At 55.2% G+C, this 14775-nt stretch overlaps 1 protein-coding gene across 5 annotated transcripts in view; it reads right to left on the bottom strand.

Annotated features, from left to right (window-relative positions):
• Positions 1 to 14402, bottom strand: part of MSI1 (musashi RNA binding protein 1) — a 26229-nt gene extending 11827 nt beyond the window's left edge. For 3 of the 5 annotated variants that reach the window (XM_017510236.2, XM_017510234.2, XM_017510233.2), the window contains exons 1-9: positions 14272 to 14401; positions 14072 to 14112; positions 13429 to 13510; positions 13245 to 13329; positions 9943 to 9984; positions 8286 to 8378; positions 4281 to 4329; positions 3119 to 3201; positions 2258 to 2375 (exon numbers count right to left, since the gene is read on the bottom strand). In XM_017510236.2, the coding sequence (XP_017365725.1) occupies positions 2258 to 2375; positions 3119 to 3201; positions 4281 to 4329; positions 8286 to 8378; positions 9943 to 9984; positions 13245 to 13329; positions 13429 to 13510; positions 14072 to 14112; positions 14272 to 14330 (652 nt within the window). In that variant the 5' untranslated portion in view covers positions 14331 to 14401. Of the gene's footprint in view, positions 1 to 2257; positions 2376 to 3118; positions 3202 to 4280; positions 4330 to 8285; positions 8379 to 9942; positions 9985 to 13244; positions 13330 to 13428; positions 13511 to 14071; positions 14113 to 14271 lie in introns of all 5 variants that reach the window. The other 2 variants (XM_017510237.2, XM_017510235.2) reach the window with 1 other exon arrangement.
• Positions 14403 to 14775: the final 373 nt, after the last annotated feature.

Consider the following 14775-nt stretch of genomic DNA (forward strand, 5'->3'; position numbering starts at 1 on the left):
TCAGCTCACCGCAACCTCCAGCTCCCAGGTTCAAGTGATTCTCCTGCCTCAGCCTCCTGAGTAGCTGGGATTACAGGTGCACACCACCAGGCCCGGCTAATTTTTGTATTTTTAAGTAGAGACAGGGTTTCACCATGTTGGTCATGCTGGTCTCGAACCCCTGACCTCGTGATCCGCCCACCTCAGCCTCCCAAAGTGCTGGGATTACAGGCGTGAGCCACTGCTTCCGGCAGCTGATTTTCTGTCTTCTCAGAGAAAAATCAAATCGCAATAATGATGCAATTAAGGTTGAAATTCAGAGCTGACTGGCTACAAGCCTCTTAAGCACCAATCTCACTATTTGTTAGAGAATTTCTATCTTTCTTTTTCCACCTTTTAATTAGGGGGTGAAACCAGCTCATGAATCACCTTAGAAGAAAACTTTCTCAATGTTCTATTTAAAACAAGGTGAAAGAGACAGGTAAACTAACTACAATACCTGATTCTAGCCTGGATCTTCTTCTGAAGGACAAAAATATTCTATAAAGAGCATTACTGGGTCTGGCCAGGCCTGGTGGCTCATGCCTACCACCACAACATGTTAGGAGGCTGAGGCAAGAGGACTGCTTGAGGCCAGGAGTTCGAGACCAGCATGGGCAACATAGTGAGACCCTGTCTCTACCAAAAAAACAAAAAACAACAACAACAACAAAAAAGAGCATTATTGCATCAATTGATTGATATAATTGGAAAACAGAGAATAGATTAAATAAAAATACTGTATCAATTATAAACTTAGGAAGCTGGTAACTAAACTATGGTTACATGAAAGAATACCCCTAATCCTAGGAAGCATCAAAGGGTAAAGGGCCATGAGGCATGGAACCAACCCTCAAATGATTCAGGGAAAAACCGCAAGTGTGTGTGTTTGTGTTTGTGTGTATACATGTGTACCTACATATTTGCAAACACATATACACACACATATATACACATAGAGTAAAACTGATCAAGCAAAATGGGCCAAAATGTTAAGAACAGGTGAATCTGATAAAAGGGCAAACGGATGTTCTTTGTACTATTTTATTTTTTTGACTCCTCTGTGAGTTTGGAATTACTTCCAAATAACACAAATAACATGTTAAAGAAAGAAGAAAAACTTCAAGGAAGACTGTGCCCTATTTGGAGCCTGCTTGCCTCCCCACTTCCGACCCTCTAGCTCACACTGTGCCCCCTCCTCTGAATTCCCAGAGTACCTCTCTGTGCACCCCTCCCCCATACCTGGCATAAAGACCCCCTTATACTGTTCTGGTTCTGTGTGTACTCATCTCATCTCCACAGGGAGCCTCTGAGCTTCCTGGGGGCCAAACTCAGATTTACCACCCTCAGTCTTACATCCAAAGCACAGCTGACTCCTGCCCAGCTCTCAAGGTTCGTAGCAGCCTTCAGCTCCTCCAGGAAGTCTCCCCAGCCTCCAGGTGGGTTTAGATGCCTCCTTGGGGCCCCCACGGCCTCCAGTCACTCTGTAGTGGCAGTGCCTATTTATTGCTGTCTCTCACTTGAAGGAAAGCCCCATGAGAGCAGGTTCTGCTTCTCAGAAGTTGCTCAATAAGTGTTACTTGAATGAATAAGACCAGGCAGTCTTCCTTTTGCCCCTCCAAAGACCTTTGCAAATGCTGTTCCCTTTGCCTGGAACACTTCCCCTTCCCTTCTCTCCAGCCTCCCCATAACTGGCTCCTACTCTACCCGCAAACTCAACTCAAATGTAACTTCCTTTCCCACTTTGACCACTCCAAGTCGTGGTCAAGTTCCCTATGACCACACTCCCTTGGCACCCTACACTTCTGCATCTGAAATCTATTTATCTTCTTACTTGTTTTCCCTGCCAGATTGTAAAGCCCCAAGGAAAGTCATTGTTGCAATTCCTGGCATAATGTCTGGCATATAGAGTTGCTCAATAACTGTGTACTGGATGAATGAATGGATGGAGGAATGGACAGATGGAGGGAGGGATGGAGGAGAGCCTAGTCAGATTGACAGGACCAATTAATATGATTGGACCTTTTTTCTGGCCACCACCAGAGGGCAGCACCCCCCAACCAAATCACCCCACCTTGGGTAGGACTGCTAGACCCGACCGATCCCTAGTCCCCACCCTGCCCAATGACTCAGACTGGAGAAGGGCAGACCACAGAGGAGGTGCAACACCCACACAGCCCCTGCTAGCCCTGGGAGCAGTTCCGGCAGAAAGAAGCCGCAGGCGCAGGCTCGCGCATACCCAGCATGCCGATGCCCAGCATGAAGGCGTCCATTCCGTAGGGCATGACTCGAGACCTTCCCCGGGCGGAGCCCGTCGGCGACATCACCTCCTTTGGCTGAGCTTTCTTACATTCCACCTGCAATGAGACCTGGCGGTGAGTCTTTCCTACAGAGCTAGGGTCATTAACCTTCTTGTTCCTCTTTATTAATTTCATCGTCCATCTGAAAGCAATTTCATGGTTACCACTCATGGAGCGCTCACTATGTGCTAGGGTCTGTATAAATGGCTTTGCATACAATTGTTCAATGAACACATACACCGATACTATGATAGAGGAGCTTTTCCACTCCCATTTGACAGATGCGGAAACTGAGGCTCAGAGAAGGGAAGTCATCAGCCTGATTAACTACCATGTGACACTGCTTCCCAATCTAGGTTTTCAGAGGGTAGGAGAACTGGCTCTGCCTCCACTTACTCCGAGCCCTTCTGCCTGCCTTTAGAAACTCGGCGCTTCACTGGCAGGCTCCTAGTAGCCCCAGTCTTCCCTGTATCTCGCTCCATCCAGTCTCAACTCACCATGTTTTTTTTTTAGACAGAGTCTCACTCACTCTGTTGCCCAGGCTGGAATGCAGTCGCACGATCTCAGCTCACTGCAAACTTTGCCTCCTGGGTTCAAGTGATTCTCCTGCCTCAGCCTCACAAGTAGCTGGGATTACACACCACCACACCCAGCTAATGTTTGTATTTTTAGTAGAGATGGGGTTTCACCACGTTGGCCAGGCTGGTCTAGAACTCCTGGCCTCAAGTGATCCGCCCACCTCAGCCTCCCAAAAGTGCTGGGATTATAGGCGTGAGCCACCACGCCCGGTCCCAACTCACCATTTTGTTGTTGATTTCATGAAAATGAATTTCACACACTTTCTCTACGATGTCCTCACTCTCAAATGTGACAAACCCGAACCCTAGAAGTTGGACAAAGGACAAAGGCAAGGTCAGAACCAGAGCGCAGGGTCAAAACCCAACCCCGGGTCATACCAATACCCCTGCTCCTCTCTCTCTGGTGACTGAGAGTTAATCAAAGGCTCTGCTCACAGCCCGGAAGCCTCTCAGCTACCCACTGACACAGGGTTTCAAGCCCCAAGTTAAAAGTGAAGTAATTTGCCCAAGGTCACACAGCAAGTTAGAAAGTGGTAGAGCTGTGATGAGAATACACTCAACATGCTTTTTCTTGTCCTCGGGTATTTTCCAAAAAGGGAAGAAAGAACACACATGCACACTCATTTAAACTTACACAAAGGTGTACATGTCCAAACATACAAATGTACACAGACACACACATATACACACATGCACACACCTAGGTACCTGCATATCACACAGACTCTTGGGGTGCTCTACATGTGCAGTTACCCTGACATACCAAATATACACAGATATTTAGGCACAGACACGCCCTTATGCACAGATATATATACACACACACAGCACATACCCCATTCCCAAAATGGACTAAAAGCCCCCAAAACAACTGGAGAAACAACGCTGTCTCCTCTTGGGGGTGCCCCAGGGGCTGGAAAGGGGTTTCTCAAAAGGTAAGGCCCTCGGGAGAAAAAAGCCAGGCAGCGCACATGGTGTGGCCCGGACGCTCACAGGTTCAGAGGCAAGAGGGCTGAGGGCTGGGCAAGAGGTGTCTGCCTGGGGCTGTGGAGTCAGCCTGACCCTGGGCAGCCTGGCCTAAGCTCTGGTTACCAGGGACAAGGTAAGCTCCAGCAGAGGCAGACAGCACTAGGGTGTGGGCGAGAGTCTCAGTGGGTTGCAGGGGGCGGGGGGTACTACTCTGTTCCTCTCGGGTGTCTGCAATTCGGCAAGTTTCTAGCACAGGAAATGGCAGGACAAAAGCCTTCTGTAAGGCCAGACCCAGGAGAGGACGCAGATCCTGGGGGATAGGATGTCAGGAGACGAGATGAAAGGGCAGCTGTGACCTGCAGCCCCCTGGCTGACCACGGGGCCCAGCCTGGGAAGGGGGAGGGGCCACACTCACCTCGGTGCCGGTTGGTGGTTTTGTCAAACATCAGCATGGCATCGTCCACCTGAAACACAGTCTGCCATGGAGGACCCAGCAGACACCAGGGGAACCCGCCATGACCGAGGAACCCACTGCCCTCCTGCCCACTCCAGACTTGACCTTAAACCTGCTCCCTGCGCAGGGGACAACTTTCCTTCTGCAACCCCACTGAATGCCACAGTGCCCCCTTTTCAATCACCATAATCTCATTGGACCAGCCTGCATTTATTAAGCTCCAGCATCCTCCCCACATTCCTTGCATGGTAAGAGCCCCATGGTGTAGTGAATAGGCTCAGAAAGGTGAAGTTGCCTGCCCAAGGTCACACAGCAAGACCTTGACCAACCTGGGGAGGCACAGAGAAGATGCTAGAGAAGGAAACATGTTGGGGGAGGAAAATGGTGAGATGGGGAAGCAAAAGCCTCATCCCTTTTTGCAAAAGGTCAGGAGGGCAGCAACCAGACTGGACTCCCCTCTCCGGGTACAGATCTTTTCCTCTAATTGAGGTTTCCTTTTGCTAGAGGCTGTAATTAAAGCAAGTAGAGTTCAGTGCCTGGGTTGCTTGCCTCCCAATGACTGGGGGAGGGGAAGGAGACTGGGGAAGGGGGAGGGTCTACATCATCCATCTTCTCTTGGACCCCAGTCCACTCTTGTGACTTCCTCCAGGTACCCCTTGGATACACGGGACGCTAAAGGCCTTGGGGCACCTTCCTTTTGCCTGCATCTGGTACCTCCTCCTTGCCCTCTTTCTTAGCTAAGGTCTGAGTCACGCTTGGTATAAATCAGGGGCTGCCTCTGATACCCAACCCAATTCTACTCCAGGCCCTAACCCTCTCCCAAATGGCCAGACAGCCAAAAGATAACAACAACAACAACAAAAAAGCTTCTCTCAAGCTACGGGTTACCAGATCCTTCCCTCTACTTCCAGGCCCATCATCCACCTTCTTTTTTTGGGAGACAGAGTCTCACTCTGTCACCCAGGCTGAAGTGCAATGGCACGATCTCGGCTCACTGCAGCCTCCGCCTCCCAGGTTTAAGTGATTCTCCTGCCCCAGCCTCCTGAGTAGCTGGGATTACAGGTGCATGCCACCACTCCTGGCTAATTTTTATATTTTAGTAGAGACGGGGTTTTACATGCTGGCCAGGCTGGTCTTGAACTCCTGGCCTCAAGTGATCCACTGTCTCAGCCTCCCAAATTGCTGGGATTACAGGCATGAGCCAACGCGCCTGACCCCATCATCCACCTTCTAAAGGCCCTCCCCTGCCTCATTAAAGACCCTGAACTACAGTGATCCTTTAGCTCTCCTTGGGCATCAAGCTACAGTGGGCCTTCACTCCCGCTGGGAGAACCAGGACCCCACTGAGCCAGGAGGCAACAAGGTCCCTGGAGAATCTCATGACATCGCTCTTCTCAAAGCACTCCCTGCACTGGGGCCCAGGCAGCAGAGTGACACTCTCACTCCCATCCTATGGACCCAATCTGAGTCCCAATCCCAAATCAACTGCACCATCCAAACAGGACAGTCATTTCAGGCTCAGCACATCTTCACCACCCCTTGCTTAACCAATGGAAAATCAGAAACCCAGAAAGAATGATTGTGATCAAAACACAGGCTTTGGGTAGGACAGGCGTGAGCTGGAATCCTGGATCCTGCATTTGCTGCTTGGGTAACCCTGGGCAGGTGACTTGCTGTCTGTCTCACTTTGGTTCTTTATCTGCGAAATAGGCATAACAGTGTCTATCTCACACTCACAGGCTGAAGTTAAATGAAAGACACTTTTTTTTGTTTTGGATATGGGTTTTCACTACATTGCCCAGGCTGGTCTTGAACTCTTAGGCTCAAGCAATCCTCCCATCTCAGCCTTCTTGGTAGCTGGGACTACAGGTGCTCATCACTGAGCCTGGCTATGGGAGGATTTAATGAGACAGTGCATGTAACACTCTTAACTCACAGCACCTGGGATACAGTAAGTGCTTAATAAATAATAGCTATCATTGTTATCTATACAAGGGAGGGACTTGCCCATAGTTATACCAGGGAGCGATGCAAAGCTGGAGAGAGAGCAGCCCGATGCTACTGGTTTGAAGGTTGCATGAGGACAGCGTCTGTGTCATTTAGGGCAATGATTGCCATCCTACTGAACACCTTGAGTGGAGCTCAATCATTTTTTGAATGAATGAATGAAATGAAGGGAAGAACCAGACACACTCTGCTCCCGAATCCTACAGCTCCCAGTCCCTGCCTGACCCACAAATGGACTCTGCCCAAATCCACAACCTTTCCTGCCTTCCTCCACCCAACCCTGCAAGGAAGGCCACCATCCCCGGCCCCGCTACACCCTTCAACCTGGGCCTTGGCTGGAGAGGCCCCCAGTGGGGCGGTGGGGTTGAGGCCAGGGCAGGGGGCAAGGAAGATGGCTGGGGGTCCAGGTTACCCCCACCGGTGTCCCCTCCTGGGGCCAGATGAGGGAAGGGAGGCTCCCCGCCCAATGTCCTTAATAGGCTTTGGTCTCCATGGGAACCCGAGGGCAGGGGGGATCGGACGGGGGAGGGGAGGCAGCCGAGGCCCGCTGACCAGTGGGAGCCGAGCCGCCAAGTTCGGCGGCCGCTAAGCCTGAGTGGCAGCCATGGCGGCTGACCATTGTTCCCCCCTCGGCGGCGGCCCCTCGATCCGGGCGGGGGGCCCCCTGCCGCGGGGCCCTTGGCATTCCCGGCTGTCCCCCTCGCTCCCTGGCAGCCTATTCTCCGGCTCCCCCTGGCCTCCCCGGGCCGGTTTCACATGCCAACGCCGATTTAGGCCCGAACAAAAGACGCGGCCGCTGACGGCTTCTCCTGGGGCCCGGTTGCCATGGCAACGCCGGCCCCGGGGGCAGGCGGCCTCCAATCACAGCTGCTGGATCAGATTAGTGCGAGCTCTAATGCTCGGCGCTCAGACACAAAGACACCCCGCCGCAGCCGAGCCGGGCCTGCTGCTTCCCAGGAGCGCCCTGCCCTCTGGGGCCCAGACCCGCTCGACCTGCCCTCCTCCCTGACCCAGGTGCCCACCGAGGCACCACAGCCGAGGCCTCTGGTCCCCCACACCACCAGCCTCCGCCGGCCAAGGGACACCTCCCCACACACACAATCCCAGGCCCATTTCCCAGGCCACGTTCCCCTTGGCTTGCCTGGGGTGACTCGAAGTGTCTTGATGGGAAAGTGGAGACCCAGTCTCTCTCCTGTCTCACCTAAGAAAAGAAAGACCAGCCACCCCTGCCCCAAGCAAAACAACCCTCTTTCCCTCCTAAGACTTCAAACCTAGGCCCCTCTCTGCCATCTCCGCATGGGACCCCAAAGTTCACATTGTTCCCCTTTCAGAGGACACCCTATTGTCTGATGTCGCCACAACTTCTACCTCTTCAGAGGCCCAGAAATTAAATCTTCAAATAAAACACCCTCAATTCCTGATCAGGAATTCAGGGTGTTCTCATCAGCTCCCCACAATACCCAGGGGACCAGCAGCCCCCCCAGCTCCTGCTCCAAGCTCCCCACCTGTGCAAATAGGGTACCGAGAGAACTTGGGAGTCATATTTATTGCCTCCTTATCATCCTCGCCAGGAAGGAGTGGGGAAGGGTTCAATAGCCCGTGACCTGGACAGGCGCAGACTCCCAGGGGGCCACGGGGTGACTTGACTGAACTGGCTGCCGGAGCGCTGCCTCCCTTGGGAGAATGAAGATAAGCAAGAGAAAAATACAGTGGAAGGGCAACAACAGGGCCAGCTACTGTGTGGCTTCCCTGTCCCTAGGGAAGTCCAGAGTCTGAGGCTCACAGATGAGCCAGGAGGCTGCAAGGTGGATTGCCTCGTCTCCCCCCACACACAGCAGGACCCAGCCCCGCTCTCATCTTTGGCAGGAATTGAATGACCTGGCTGGGTCCAGCTTTCGACTGCCCCATTCTACAGCGCACTCACAGCCCCAGCAGCGAGCACCCCCAGTTTAAACCCACCTTCCCAAATTGCTCAAAATATTGCTTCACGTCCTCCACTGTGGTGTTCACCGACAGCCCCCCCACAAAGATCTTCTTCGTTCGAGTCACCATCTGTTAGGGGAGGGAATGAGAAAGTGGGCATCTGAGTCCTGTGGCCTACTGCCACCAGCAGGGGCTCCAGCCCCCCTGCCAGGATGCCAGCTGACAAGCTCTCTGTGGCCCCAGCCTCTTGAAAGTCCCCCCCCCCAGGCTCCCTCTTGGACCCCCGCCTCTAGGCCTGTCATGGGCAGCTGTGCACCCACACCCTGGCTGGCTCGAATGTGCCTCCTTCCTGCCTCCCTCCCTAGGGACTAAGTCCAGAAAATGCCTTCCCTAAGGACTAACACAGGGCAGGGGGCAGGCCGGTGACCCAGACCCACGGCCTAACTCTAAGACCCCACTGGCCCTCCTGGGAGAACCCCCATGCTCCATCACAGAGTCTCCCTGAGCTGAAAGCCGACATTTTCCTCATCAACCTCCTCCCAACACAACCTCTGGCAGCCCCGTGGCCCCAGCCCTGTTTTAGGAAGAACACATGGTCCTAATTACCCCAGGAGCGCATGGCTAATCCGCGGCAATTCCCAGCCCCATCCTAACACTAAAGCACCTTCTGTCACCAAACTGCTTAATGGAATTAACCCAATTCCGACCATGTGCTCCCTGGTGCAGCTTCCTTCAAATACCTGCTCCATAATTGCTTTCAGGCCCTCTACTGGACCCTTCCAGAGATGCCCCTTTCCTGTCTCCCAAAATTCTTCCTCTCCTTCAGCCCTGGCAGGAGCTGGGGGCCTTGATGGAACTCACAGGCTCAGAATCCTAGAGTTCTAGTTCCACCTGGCAGAGGGAGAGACGGAGCTCTCCTGGAGAGGGCCCTCATCCCAGGACCCAGGATAAGTCAGTAAACTCAGGGGTCCTGACCCCCTGTTTTGTGACCAGTCTTTCCTCCTGCCCTCTATATTCAGTCACTTCAAAATGAAGACCTGGCTAGTTGCCCTGTGGCGTGGAATAGATTCTTAGGCCCCTGCCCTGCACCAAAATTTTTTGAGTGCTGTATGGCTCAACTGCTCAGAAATCCATCTTCGGCACACCTTGCCCCTCTCACTTGGAGAACTCGCCAGAGCACCAGGGTAAGAGTGTTGAGAAAGCATCCAGAGACATCTAGACTGAAAGACAGCAGGTGACAGAGTCCGTGGTCCCCTCTGCCTCTGCGAAGGGTGACTGGGAGGACCAAAGTGTCGCTGCCTAGCCTGACGGTAGCTCGGCCTCGGGGTCTAAGTCTGTCCTGTATTTCACTTCCAGAGGTCTGGGCCTCAGGGCTGTGGCCTATGATGGTGGAATTAGACTGAGGCTCTAAACTCTACTGTAGGCTTCAAATACAGGACGATGAATCCTCGGAGTAGCTCCCCTTTCTCCCAGCACACCCAAGCCCCTCTCCAGTCTGCCCCAGAGCTCATGTGGAGTGTCTTTAGGCCACAGAGCAAGGACCTCAAGAATCCCCTCTTCCCAGCCCAGCCCATTCCACAAACACTCCAAGTAGAGGTTCCAGAAGCATCTTCCAGAGCAGGGAATACTGGGAAAATCACTACCCAGTATTGCCTGCAGTAAGAGAACTCCTCCCAGACATAGACACACCTACCTTAGGCTGTGCTCGCCGAGGGAAGGCCACTTTGGGGTCAATCTACAAGAAAAGAGAGAGGTAAGAGGGGTCTTGGTTATCGCACTTTTCAGAATCGTGACCACACAGCCAGCCTTCAGCCCTCAGGACCTCTCTCCTCCCAGGACACAAAAGTGCCAGAAACCCCAAAAGCCTCTAAGAGGAGAGAATAGTGGCTAAGCACCTATTTTATTTTATTTTATTTTATTTTCATTTTTTTCAGACAGAGTCTCGCTCTATTGCCCAGGCTGGAGTGCAGTGGCATGATCTCATCTCACTGTAACCTCTACCTCCCGGGTTCAAGTGATTCTCCTGCCTCAGCCTCCTGAGTAGCTGGGATTGTAGGCATACACCATTACAGCCACCTAATTTTTGTATTTTTAGTAGGATGGGGTTTTGCCATGTTGGCCAGACTGGTCTCAAACTCCTGGCCTCAGGTAATCCACCCGCCTCAGCCTCCCAAAGTGCTGGGATTACAGGCGTGAGCCACTGCGCCCAGCCAGTTAAGCATTTAGACCCCAACATCCCACTGTTGGGTTCAAATCCAACTGCTTCTCAGTTGTGAGACCATGGATAAGTTATTTCCCCTCTTTGAATGTCAGGGTCAAGTTCACCTGCAAGATGGGCAAATAATGACACCCACCTCAAAGGGTCATCAGCAGATTATTGGAGATAATGCATACAAAGCACTTGGCATGGTGTCTAGCTCACAGCAAAAACAAAAACAAAAAAAGGTAAGCCAAGTCTTATTCCTTCAAGTATCAGGTAAATTGAGGGCCTTCCTTTCGTAACTGACTTCACGCAGACTACCTATCTAGGTAAGGTATGCAATTCAGGCTTTGGAAACCCTGAAAATGCAAATGCAAATGCTCTTTGTCTGCAAAAGGCCACAAGACAGAGTTCATAACCATCAGGAGAAGGCTCGGTTCTGTTTTCCCAGTACTATCAACATCAAACAGCTCTCCTTGATGCTGTGAGCAAACAGCTCCCTGATAATGCAGCTAGGCTTGGGGCAAGGCAGAGTGCAGTCTTCGGTGACATGAAAGGGCACGGGACTTGAACTTAGAAACTCTGGGCCTCTTGCCAAGACTGTGATCTTGGTAATGCACTCGAACCCTCTGAGCCTCAGTTCCTTCATCTGCAAAGTGGGGACAATCACACCCGCTTTTCCCAGGGGCAGCTTCGGGGAATCAGATGAGATAACGCAGTGAAAGCGGCCCTTTGTGAACTGCCCTTCATTGCACAAACAAAGGTGCTATTACCAGCAGGTCACCTTTGCCCTTGGCAGAACAACCAGAGGGAAAAATCAGGATGCATCTGGGTGTACTCCTGGGTACTATAGCTGTATGACAAACAGCAAAAGACAGGGCATGAGACACTGTGATCCATGCAGGGCCTACCAGGCCAGGTCAGACCAGAGCTTTTTGCCACCCACATGGATGGACGTCATTCATAAGTTCACCAGCCAATCGCAGGGAAGATCTATCTTTTCCCAAAGTTCCTTCTGTTCAAAACTCAGCCTCGTTCTAGGCAACTGGCTCTGGCTTCCCTCTGAATGGCACGAACCAGGAACTAGCCTCTTATAGGCTCCCCCACTGGAATCTGTCCACAGAGATGGAACCTCCAAAATCCATGCTAAGGCAATGCCTCCTTTCCTGCCAAGTCCCACTGGGCTCCCGGGAAAATCACAACTGCCGGTTTCTCCTGTCTGAAGTTTCAACTCCATACCTCTACGGACATGTTTATCCTTCTGTTTCTCCCAGAAGCAGCTGCCCCGGCCACCAGCACACAACAAACAGTCCCCCTGCACAGACCCCGATGGGGAGACAGTCCCAAGCCACGTTCCCACAGACCCACGCACACCCAATCCCTGACACACCCCACCTCCACTGTGACTCACAGCTGGCAACATAAATAAAACCCAACAAATAAATAAAAGGTGAAAGTCAGAACTCAAAATAGACTCTCCACAGTAAACGTCCCTCCCACCCCCTTTCCCAGGCCGGAGGACGCCAAACACAGACAAAGCCCTGGCCCTCCTCGGCCCCATCTCCTAAGGATACTCATCTCGACCTCCTTCTTCCCTCATTCTCTTCTCCTGTATCAATCTTCCACTCCTCCATCCCCCAGCCCCTAAATCTCAGCTTCCTGAGCACTGCAGAAGCCATCAGTGCATTCTGAGGACAGGGGATGGTAGGAGAACAGGCAGCTTGATGGCAGATAATCACCAAAAACAATAGGCCACTGTCTCTCCATTTCCAGGCTTGGGTCACTCAGGCTGCGCCAAGAAGATCCTTTCAGAGCCGGCAAAGTTGAGGCCTGGCCTCATTTGCTCATTACTGCGAGCGGGAGTGGGAGCCACTGGGCAGAGATAACAGGAGCTGGGGACAGGCGGTAATTTGACAAATTCTTGGGCACAAGCAGCTATTGTTGCAGGTAAACAGGAGCCAGGGACTGACCCAAGCAGAGAGGCCCAGGGCTGGGGGACAGCCGGGAAGTGAGGAGAGAAGAGATCCACACTGTCCCTGCCCCCGGCAGACAGACACCCCCATCACATGGGGGTAACCCCCTCCTCTGACTTTTCTCCTTTCCCATCTCCCCTGAAGCCAGCGCCCCCTGCAGGATCTAAGACAAGAAGGAGCTGTGGGACAACAGCAAAATGTTCCAGGAGTTTGAATGCCAACCAAGCAGCTTCTCCTAAGATCTAGTCTTCCAAAGGGCTGTTTCCAGGCAAGCCAGAGCCCTTCTCATAAATCCCCTCCGTGGGCAAAGCAGGTCCCTGTCTTGCACACAAAGCAAGGACCAAAAGTCGGGGGAGGAGGGAAGGAGGGAGGGAGGGGGCTTCAGGGATGCTTTGCCATTGGTCTGGATGAAGAGGGGGTGTCGCAGAGCCAAATACTAGTTAGAGTTCACAGAGGCCACCGGGTGGGTCACTGCTACCCTGACTCACCCAATTTGGGTTGGGGGAGGGACCTAGCCCCACCCCAAGCTCTGCTCTGGGGCATCATGATTAGTACTTCTAGGGAGAGGGTGGCGGCTGCCTCTCCCCTCACCAGGACTAGGGGATTTGGGATGTAGCATCTCATCTCAGGCCGGGATTTCTCTCCTCCCTCTTCCCCCCCAACTCTAGTGACAAAGTTTCAGAGCATGGCAGCCCTCTTACTCAGAAGAACTCCCTCCTTCTTCATGGACCCCATCCAGCTGTCCCCTGGGGAGAGTCCTGACCCTCTCCTCCGGCAGCCTCCCTCTCCCAAAGGACCCCTGAAGCCCTGAGGGCCACTCACTGTTTTGGAGTCGAGCTCGTGCCGCGATTGCGCCAGCACTTTATCCACCCCCGCCTGGTCCATGAAAGTGACGAAGCCGAAACCCCTGCGCGCCGTAGTGAGGGAGAGGCAGATGGTTACAAGGCAGTGAGTGGCGGGTGGAGGGGGGCGAGCCGGGAGCAGGAGGAGGGGGTGAGGGGCTCACCTGGATCTCTTGGTCAGGGGGTCCCGCATCACCAGACACTCCTTCACCTCCCCGAACTGGCCGAAGTATTCGCGCAGCCCTTCTGTAACCACACACCCGCCTTCGGACCAGCCCGGGCCCCGCGCCCTTCCCCCCTCCCCCGTCCTTTGCCCCCGGTGACCCTGGAGCGGCCCGGCCGCCCCCGCGCCAAGCTGCCCGCGCGCTCTCCACTGCCGCCGCCCCCCCACCGCCCTCGCCCGGTTCTCGCGGAGCCTCCTGGCGCCCACCGGGGCCCGGGGAAGCCGAGGGCCGAGCTGGGCTGGAGGGGGGACGGCTCCGGCCGGGTTCCCGCCGCTCCGGGAGCAGCCTCACAAAAGTTTGAGCCGCAGGTGCGAGCAGAGTTGGCGCTGCCACCGGCGGGTCCCGGGGGCCCAGCCCACCCCCCGATATCCCCTGAACCCCTCATCTGTTCCCCTCCACCCGCCAGGCCGGGTGCGCTCGCGGATCGCCCTGCGCTGTCGGGGTCCCCGGGCGGGGCGCGAAAGAGGGCGCGAGGGCGCCCGGGGTCAGCAGGGCGCAGGGCCAGGCTGGGGTGTCCGGGTCCGGGGCGCCGGGGGGTCCGGGGTACCCTGCCGGGCCGGCGGGCGCTCCCGGGCTCGCTCACCCTGCGTAGTCTGCCAACTGAGTCCCCCGATGAACATCTTGCTGCGGGAGGAGGAGAGACACAAAGGGCCCGCGTGAGCGCCGGGCGCCAGGGCGCAGGGGGCGCGGGCCCGGGCCCCGGGGAGGCCCGGCCCGACCCGGATCGGCCATGTTGGCGGGGCCGGGGCGGGCGCGGGCCAGGCAGGCCGGACCGGGCCATACCAGGGGTCGTGCGGCGAGTCCGGGGAGGCGAGGCCAGGCTGGGGCGCGTCAGTCTCCATCGGGAGCCGCGGGCGGCGCGGGCAGCGGAGCGGCGGCGGCGGCGGCGGCGGCGGCTCTCGGCGCGGGGCAGATGAGGAGCGCGGCGAAGGGGGCCGGACGGACAGGCCATGCTGCCCCCTCCCCCGACCCCGCTCGGGCGGGCGGGCGGGGACGGCCGAGGGGAGGGCCCGCCGGGGGCCGACCTGCCGGCTCCTCCCCCCGCCGCCCTGCGCGCATAAAGCCCAGCGCTTGCCCGCGCGCCCGGGCGCCCGCGGAGGCGGCGGCGCCGGGACCCCCCTCCCGCGAGGCTCCCGGGTCCCCGGGGCCGAGCCAGACCCTGGATCCTGGTGCGGGCCGGGACCAGGGCGCGGCCGCACCCCCCACCCACCCAGGCGCGGGGGCCTGGCAGCGGGAACGCCCTCCCGGAATGAAGCGCTTCCCGGTGCCTCCAAGGTAGCTCGGTTC

Source organism: Cebus imitator, unplaced genomic scaffold, assembly GCF_001604975.1.
Source record: "Cebus imitator isolate Cc_AM_T3 unplaced genomic scaffold, Cebus_imitator-1.0 Scaffold434, whole genome shotgun sequence".
In the NCBI taxonomy this organism is placed as follows: Eukaryota; Metazoa; Chordata; class Mammalia; order Primates; family Cebidae; genus Cebus; species Cebus imitator.